The 10,219-nt window shown below is 31.9% G+C and overlaps 1 protein-coding gene across 2 annotated transcripts in view; it reads right to left on the bottom strand.

The window, feature by feature from the left end:
- Window positions 1–3,585: 3,585 nt before the first annotated feature.
- LOC124369987 (proton-coupled amino acid transporter-like protein CG1139) overlaps window positions 3,586–10,219 on the bottom strand; it is a 34,905-nt gene continuing 28,271 nt past the window's right edge. For both annotated transcript variants that reach the window (XM_046828245.1, XM_046828251.1), the window contains exons 8-9: window positions 8,148–8,320; window positions 3,586–4,778 (exon numbers count right to left, since the gene is read on the bottom strand). In XM_046828245.1, the coding sequence (XP_046684201.1) occupies window positions 4,531–4,778; window positions 8,148–8,320 (421 nt within the window). In that variant the 3' untranslated portion in view covers window positions 3,586–4,530. The remainder of the gene's footprint in view (window positions 4,779–8,147; window positions 8,321–10,219) is intronic.

The raw sequence follows: 10,219 nt of genomic DNA, 5'->3' as shown, positions 1-10,219 counted from the left end.
GCACTGGCAATATCTGAAACCGAAAGTAAATTACAAGAACAGGAAGTAGCCGCTTTTTAACCGAATTAGATTTCAGATAACTACATAAGTTTACAGTTTTTTGATCGGAGCAAAAAAGCAAACTGAAATGTGGCTCTTTAAGTGCATTTAAAGGACCGAAAATAGACACCTTTTGACCGAAGTAAACTTCTCAGTTTTGCCATATGTACAGGTATTTTCTTCGTCAGGACTACAAGGCAAACTGGAAATATGGCATAGGAAATATCTTACACTTCAGCACATATCAAGGGCTAGAATAGTAAAAGCGTTTTGACCGAAATAGGTATCCGAGAACTATATATTTCGATTTTCTTGATCGGGGCAACAATGCAAACTCAGCTGGGACGTCGTAAATATAATTAATTCGATCCAGTAATGCTCCTACACGTGCAAAACATGATATAAGATTAAGGTTAAACTCGGATTCATTCAACCATGAACACTACAATAATATGTACCATATTTACATTATGTATGTCTACATACGTTTGAAAAATTACGTGACTCCATTATATTACATCAAAAGTACTTTTACTAAATACAATTCGTTAAAAGATGTGAATTTGTGGCTATGTAAATAAGTCCCTTCCATCAATGGATAATAAAGTTTCTACATTCCCAAAGTCGGCCTAGAAAAACTTCCCTAGGGTTTTGACTAAAAACATTTACTTTAAAATATACTGAATGAAACTGGGTATTTAGGTAATATTACAGAATACAAAAGTAGGGATTCACAGTTCAAACCTAAGGAAAGAAAGTTCGTAACCATAACAAAAGTCAACAAACTTTTATCGCCCAAGTATATTAATAAAGTAATGTATCATGGTTATAAATCTCTGAACCTTTATTTGGTGATGCAAAATAAGGTTAGGAAATACTTCGGTAGTGGCAGAACTAAACCAAAAAGAATTTAACTTGTGTTGATAGAGAATTTTATTTTAACTGTAGGATGTATGCAGGGATCTGTGACTCCTCTAACCAATTAAGATACAATTAAGCTTGTGCCTTCAAATTACCTAGAGCTCCGTGTTTTGAGAAATCCAGAAACTTATGGGGACAAGATAGGCAAAAATTGTCTTTGAATTTTGTATTTAATTATTCACTATTATCTTCTGCTTATTTTAACATATAAGCGGCTTTATTGCGGAGAAGCTTATATGGAAACCAATCAGCAAGAGTGACTGAAGTGAATATGATTGGCAGTACATTTAATTTATGGCTAAATATTTATTCATAAATACTTAATATTGACTTCTAATTTTATTGTTAATTTACTAATGTACATTAAAGTATTAAATTTATGTTAATTTTGTGGCTTATCTTCACTAAAATAACCTACGTTATAAATGAACTATATTAAAGTTGTGTTGTATAACTGATGAAGCATTTATATATTCAGGCCAGACAATACCAAATATTTAGCGCAAATTCCCTAAAAAATCACCATTTTTTACAAATTTTTCCCCACACTCCCTTTCATTGAAGGTTATGGAATAAACCCCAAACCACGAGTCTAGGAACCACACTACAGGAACCTAGTGGCCTATATTTCTTTTAACTGACCCTGTTGAATTATTTGCCTTCAGTGAACTTTTATATAGGCCTACATATTAGTTATTTTTTAAGCTATTACAATTTTTTTTCTTTTCATTCTCGTTACCTTACAATCTCATTTTAAATATCTAATCAGGCAATATGTGTTTCATAATACAGAAAGGGGAATGAAGATACACTACTTTCAAGAAATCAAAGAGTATTGGAGTTCTTAAAGTTGTTTTTAACTAGTCTTCATGGTGAATTAATGATAGAGCAAATATTTGAGCTTTGGCAAATATGGAGTTTACTACTGACAAATATGAATTAAGCCCTCTCTTATCTTGCATGACCTATAGTTAACAAATAATAAAATAAATACAATCAAAAGAGAGAGACATAAATTTGAAAACCAATATAGTGATAAGGTTTTGTATACTTTTCACCCTCTCCACAAGCTTGAATGCATTGGGGAGAGGGTGGCAGCAATGCTCCCTATGTCTTATCAGCTTTATGAATTATGAAACTACATGGAATGAAGAAACAATGATATGTAATGCTGGTCCCGATTAACTATTGAATGGTCTCAATGGACTCGATTTAAACATTTATATACAGAGTTTGCGAAGTACGTCATCATCACTGTTCACAAATACTGTACATCCCTCTGTTGGTTTTAATTTTAGTTATTTTTATATACGTCCATTTACAAAATTCAAATAAAGACAGAAAACAAATTTAAAATTATTTATTGTTTATTAACATACATGATGAATGGGACTTAATTAAATACTATACTATAACTTACATTCTACAAAACACATTATATAAGATTCTTTTAATTGTACTATAAAGGTAGACCTTAAAATATTCTTTAATCAAACAGATTAAAATGCTCTTTTACAACATTCCTTATTGTTTTTCTCTAAATCAAACTTTACTGCAGCAAATTAATTTATGTTCTTGTGATTTTTTAAAAACTTGATAAACAAGCTAAGTTATTGTCTTTCGAATATTATTACTGTTGATGAATAGCATTTTGAAACTGTTTTATCTGTTTCGGTTAATATCAAGGTGCGGTTTAGTATTGGAAATGAAGGTTGAAATATAACCTTTAAACTTCCAAAAAATCCACTGAGCTACTATGCAAAACCCTTCTCAATCAATTCAACACAGTTACGTCTTACTCATGAATACTTAACACTCCAGAATGTTCCGGAAGAAGTTATTAATGGTATTAGAGGTAGATTTCTTCATATAATCAAATTGTAATGAGGACACGAGAGAATGTTTACTGCAAATATTCTAAAAACCTGCTCTCAATCAGACTTTCACTTTTCCTAAGACAGTAATAATTTTATTAAAATCACTCTGTATTGACAGGTAGAAATATTTAATCTTTCTGAAAATCCGTTAAGAATTTTTAACATACCAAGGCGGAAGAAAAAACTCAATTACAAATTTAATATCTGTGCAAAATAATCAACGAGTTGAATCTGGTAATTTGACTCCTAATTATTTAGCTCATGAATGACCGTTTTGTAAGAGACTCGACAATGATTCTTCTTTGTTTCATAAGAGAGATATAGACATACACATGAAATTTGCCTCTAAAGAACAAAAGAGACGTTAATTCATCCTTGGGCTGGGATTTTTTCAAAGATTTGGTCCTTTTAGATTTACATTTTATGACAGGAGGAAAGCTTCAACAGGGGAGAATTTTAGAAAACATTAACTTAATAATGAAAATAGAACCTTAGTCCGTTTTTTACCAACATTAATCCACGATCGGAAACTACTTTGAAAATGCTCGCATAATTTTTAGAAGAAAATAATAGAAAAAATTAACTTTTTTGTTTTTCTGATGTGATAGTAAAAGAATATAGTGATATAGTAATGTGAAGTGAATCTAGTGAATAAAGTGAATATAGTAATAAACTAATTAGCAAGTTGATACAACATCAACTGAGGTAACAAAGGCAATTCTGGAATAGCAGAATCATTGGATGTAAGTATTTGTAACTATCCATATATTTCATTCGATAACAGTAACGTTTACATAAAATGTTAGCTTTGTAACATACTAACCGCTTTTTATAACAATTCAATATCTAAAGCCAATCGATAAATTACATGATGTAATACAATTGACGTTATAAGACAAACATTAAGTATATCATCTTAATAAATCAAAAATTACAGATCATAAGGTAACACAATGAACAAAACAGATACTGTATGTATTTCTTGAACAGATAGTGCATAGAATTATGTTCATATGAATAACTATTTAACGTTTATAATTTAAGATACTTCACAAGTACTAACTGTAATTATAACTTAAGTAAGTTCCGAAACATCCCTTCAGTTAACAAAACTGATTGACCCGGAAATGTATGACAATAGGTACTTAAAAACATATACTTTATGTGTAAAAATTACGAGTATGGTGCATTGCACTAAAACACAGGACTGAAAGGTGAAAGAAGAGAAACCATTTAGATAAAAAAGAGAAATTGTCAAGGATAACTTAAAACATGTTTTTGTTAGTGGTAATATTATTTAGAGTTAAAAATTCAAACATACATTTATTATATTTGTTTAGTAATTGTAGTTTTAGAAAAGAGAGAAGTTGATGCCAGATACAAATTGTGTCTAGACCTTCATCTTAGCTGGGGATGCGATTTTTCTCCAGCCCAATAATCACTAACCGATTTTCAAACAAATTTATAAAATATTTTCGACTTCGTTTGGAGTATTCAGTATAACATGTTGAAGTATATACATAAAAACCTATTGGTAACGAAAACATCCACATAAAAGTGAACTGTATGAAATGGTAGCTGGCTGTATTTAACCCAGTACTAAGTAGCTAGAGGCTAGGCCATAAAAAACTATCAGGGAAAAAACAACTAATAATTTCCAAAATGCAGTAGCAACTTAAAACTATTTTATAAGTTAGTTTTTAAAAGAATTGACAATCTCTACTAAACTATAGTAAGTTCCTGTACAGAAACCAAACATCGCGACAACAAGGGTGATGAAATCCACAGCCTTCCTCCAGCCAAGGGTCCCAAAGTCCTGATCTTTCCAGCGGATTGAAAGATCACACAGTGGGGGAAACACGAGGGCGAGAGCAGTGCTGCTGACAGCCCCCACCAGCGAGATGAACACGGACAAGTTAGGTATCACCTCAGCCAACACGACTGTAACAATAAAACATCAGTGTAAATATACATCAGGAGCTGATACATCTACTGCTGTCAAAGCGAGATCAGTGCTGCTGACAGCTCCCACCAGTGAGATGAACACGGACAAGTTAGGTATCACCTCGGCCAACATGACTGTAACAATAAAACATCAGTGTAAATATACATCAGGAGCTGATACATCTACTGCTGCCAAAGATCACACTAGGGGAAACACGAGGGCGAGAGCAGTGCTGCTGACAGCTCCCACCAGCAAGATGAACAAGGACAGGTTAGGTATTACTTCGGCCAACACGACTACAATAATAGTACAATGTGATAAAAAATATTACATATCATACAGCAAACCCTTAAGTTTATTAAGTTCTTGATATACCCTTAGAGTTTTAGCCTCCAGGAATATCATCTAATAAATTAGAAATTCTCAGGGGTGCACAAATACTGACATCACTAATAATATCAAGACATATCTTTGTCTAAACTACGAAATTTTAAGAATAGTGTTAAAATATTTGCTGAATATACACAATTTAAAGGAACGGTGGATTTTCATACTAAATTTCAACTTTTGACTTTTAACGAAAATAGTTAAATTATAATAGTAACTGAAATTTGATTTACTGAAATTTATTTAACTGTGAGTTTAAATTTTTATTTAATACTACTTTAAGTGTTTTGAAAGTTGTTCTTTATTAAGCTTAATTTGTAGAGATTATAAATAGTTAACTGGAAACGCATTTCAAAATAAATTTTAAAAAGTAGATTATATTATAGAGATTACTAATAGGAGTTCTACAAAATCTTGTACAAATATGGATGGAATTATTTAAAAGAATGCCTAATTTGCATGACTGGACCAGTAATGTGACTAATAGAGGATGAAAATTGAATCATCGTTGGAAAAATAACACACAAAAAAGTAGGAGTACGCCAGATCATATGAAGAGTAACAGGCCTCACTGAAGCTACTTGCAAAGTTTAAGTTTATAGCTCAATTCATTCTTGAGAAGTCATGTGGCCAAATATACAGACAGTCAGACAGAAGAGAAATTTTAACAACGCTTAGACAGGCAGGAGAAACATTTTGTCTGTCTACTGGTGACAACCTTCAACGACGCTCAGACAAATCCCATAGCCACCCCCATCGTAGAACATATATCATTATCGAACTCATTCTTGTCTATGTAGAAATGAGGTTGCATGCAAAATGTAAAGTTCATAGCTCAATTCGTTCACAATATATCCATCAGACGACAAATACACAAAGAGAGACAGACTATAGATACAACTCATGGTGTTACAACTTGATGTTGTCTATATAGATATGATGCTTCGTACAAAATTTTGAATCTGCAGGTCAAGTCGTTCTCGAGATATTGTGTGCGCGGACGGACAGAGATGACAATTTTCCACCCCTCTCGAGTGATAGGCTTTACTAATGCAGAACCAAAAAGGAGACTATATACATTACAATGAAACATTCTTTATTCTAGTTTTCCCGTGTTTGCACTCTTTTTAATTTTCTCATATATTCACTGTATCAATGCTGTGTTTGTTGACATCTCTGATATAATTTCAATTTTAAGTAATATCACCTTAACATTTATTTCAAATTCTCAGAGGTAAATCAAACGATTCAAATGGTTTTCCATTAGTAACGTTTATGTAATGAACTAAATTTGCACCTGGTAAATAAATAACTCCATACAAATTTGTATTGTGCTATTGCTATTATACTTTCCTACAGCCACCTTCTCTGAAACATTAAGACAGGGCCATTTATTTAATTTCCTAATGCCTTCTCAAATAATTACTTATTAAATACTGACGTAACGTCTAGTTAAACACTATTTCAAAAGTAATTAACATAGGTATCATATTAAAATAAATTCTACATTTAAATATAGCATTCTATTCTATTTTTTTAATTCTATATTTGTTTCCTTATTTACACACACACACACACACACACACACACACACACACACACACACACACACACACACACACACACACACACACACACACACACACACACACACACACACACACACACACACACACACACACACACACACAACACACACACACACACACACACACACACACACACACACACACCACACACACACACACACACACACACACACACACACACACACACACACACACACACACACACACACACACACACACACACACACACACACACACACACACACACACACACCACACACACACACACACACACACACACACACACACACACACACACACACACACACACACACACACACACACACACACACAGTTTTATATATATATATATATATAATAATAAACATGTGTGAAATTTATAGAGAAACAACCCAAACATCTTCTAATACCATAATCTTTTAACCATCCCCAGAAAAAAAAAAATTTCACTCAATGATAAACAGAGTGCTGAATATACCAGTGCGTGATGAGATGAGAGCAAAAGAAAAGAAATTAAAATAATAAAATATCTAGTTGTCAAAAATGAATATCAACCCCATATTGTAGACAAAATAATTAAGATGAAAACAAAAATATCAATAAAATCAACATAATATGACCTAGTCCTGATTATAAATATATTCAGAAATATATGCGTGACCCTTTCAATATTAAATTAAATAAAGCTGTTCGAAAAATGTTTCAAAATTTTCTATCAGTTACCAAACAAGAAATAATATATTTAAACGTGAAAGCAAAGTGAATCAAAATGATTACAAACAAGAATTATACAAACAATCTAGAGTATAATAAAATAACTGTAGTGACTGTAGAAGCTATTATTTTGGACAAACTGGCAGAAATTTTAATAAAAGATTTAAAGAACATATAGAAGCTTTTAAAACAAATAATGTGTCTACAATAAATCAAATTTCTCTGAGCATCTATTAGAAACGCACCATAATTACACTAATATTGAAAAGAACATAGAAATTTTAAATATCGAAAGGAAAAGAGAAAACATAAACACCAAAAACAAGAAAAATTACATGCAATCTAAATTGTAATACAGACACTCAAAATATTCTAAATAGCGATATAAAAAATATGACAAACCCAATGTTTGAAAAAATTAAATACAGAATATTAATCAAAATTACAACTGTGTCATATAAATTTAACATCTTTTTAAAAGGCCTAAATGTGTATATTTAGTTGTTTATTATTTTATTTGGAGATTAAGGTACACTAAAGATGGTGGAATGCTGGAAAAGTGTGTGACAAATATAGATATATAAAGGGTTTTAGTTCATTATTATACTAATATAAAGATAACTATAATGTGAAGATAATAGCAATTAAACAATGAAAATAAAAAATATAACTTACAAGTAATGAGGGAGAGCAATATCCTCAATATGTACTCGTAAAGGATCTTTTTTTTAAAAGGTCCCCAACGTTTGACGATGACAGACCATACCACAGCATTCGGCACATAAAACATTATTGGGTAAGTGAGCAGCATGCCTATGGCAATAGCGATCTTCACACACTGTGATAGTCTGCAACATAACAAACATTTTCAAATTAAATACTTCAAATTGTAAAATGAGGTAAATTCAAAAAGTTTTTGAAAAATAACAACAGGTTACAAAAATATAAATGCTAAACAAAATAACGAAAAGTATTCAAAATAAAGTACATAAAATGTTTAAATTGACTAAAAGCAAAACAGTTAAGTTTGTAAATGTGATAAGTAATAAAACAGTCAAAAACTTTGGGTATAAGAATGAATTATTGACACATGGATAGTCACCAACCAAGTGCCCCACGTTTGGGTTTGTGTATTTACAAATTGTTCATATGTATATTAAAAACACTGGTCCACTCTGTGGAATAAATTTGATTTGTAGGTTTAGCTTGTGCCTTAGAGGCTCACTAAGGAAGGAATATTCTCAGGTCTCTGCCCCACAGTTCTCTAAAGTTGAGAAGCTTCCTATAAGAAGTACATTTCAGTAAACACATGTTATTAGTAAAATGTTTTGTTAAATACGATCTGCTGTTCAATGTAAACCTATTCCAATATAACCAAAACATGAATACCTCGCTAACTCATCTAGGTATTGACAAATCTGGACACTACCACTCATTTCTCTCAATTCCGATACCAATATGAACATGAATGAAAATAATATTATTGAAGTGAATTTCTGCATGGAATCACTAAGCAATGCACCAAACACAAAATTTTGTGGATGAAAAATCATCATGGTAGAAACTATTGTCTTTTGCACTGATGAGGGATACGACACTGATGAGGTTTATAAAAGTTTATATTACTCCAAGAATGAGTCAAGGAAATAGGATAACATAGTGAACATAGATCAGAGAGTAAGGACTTGGACAGTACTGTATCAGATTTACAGATATTTAAACTTTCTAGGAATGAAAACCGTTGATACCAATGGAAACAGCGATTAGGGTGGTCCGCAAAACAGCTTATGTGTCTTTTAGGGACTTCACTTAATCATAAATATTACAGATGATATGGCTTAGATTGTAGTGCTCCTGTTATGGAAAAGCTAATATGTACAATTTTGCTGAAAGTTTACATACACACTAAAATAATATATTTCTCAAACAATCCTACTCCAGTTACAAAATTACTGTAGGACTTCTTCACATTGCATCATAATTGGTCTCACTAAGAGAGCTAACAAACTCTGACTTAAGGATTCCTCTCCCTGGCCTAAGATAGTTCAAGTACAACTGAAATCTTTTGAGCTGTTCAATAAAACATCGAGGAATATAGCACATAAATTCTAATCGGAATATCGTAGAACGACCATCGCTTATCTCATGAACTTGATGATTTAAACATTTATTGATGTGCGATTGTACGATTAGTACTGTTCCACACAGCTTCATAAATATTTTACATCTGTTATAGCAGAACCATAAGCGGCTACTAGCAGCAGATGACGAAGCTAAGAGTATGATGTTAGTAAGCCTGTCACGCAAGGGCAAAATTCTAAACAAGTAATGGCACAAGCAGATTACTAAATCATACATTCTAACCTGTTCTTGAAAACGCCACCGACTTCTAGACGTTAGCCATATCTTTTAAGAAAGCTCAAAATAAGTAACTACAGCAAATAGTTCTAGTTAAACGAAGTACTTTTATTGCTTTTTCATTCACCAAATCATTTTTACAGCGATATACTTTATACACAGGTTGTTTCTTAACCTGTGTGAAACTTCCCAATTTTATATTATGGAGTCCAAACAAGATATTTATTTAAATGAAAATGGGAGTTTGCATGGATGGCCCAAAGTTAGCTTTCTAGAATCAATTTTACCGCTACTTTCAATAAAGAGTGGCGGAGGGACTTCTGAATAAATTTTTAAAATTCTTATCAAAACAATTACTTTTTTATAGAAAACTTTTTGGACAAAATTTT

This window comes from Homalodisca vitripennis, chromosome 1 (assembly GCF_021130785.1).
Source record: "Homalodisca vitripennis isolate AUS2020 chromosome 1, UT_GWSS_2.1, whole genome shotgun sequence".
Lineage (NCBI taxonomy): Eukaryota > Metazoa > Arthropoda > Insecta > Hemiptera > Cicadellidae > Homalodisca > Homalodisca vitripennis.
Note: the sequence above shows the minus strand (reverse complement) of the source record. Positions and strands in the feature narration are given on the sequence as shown.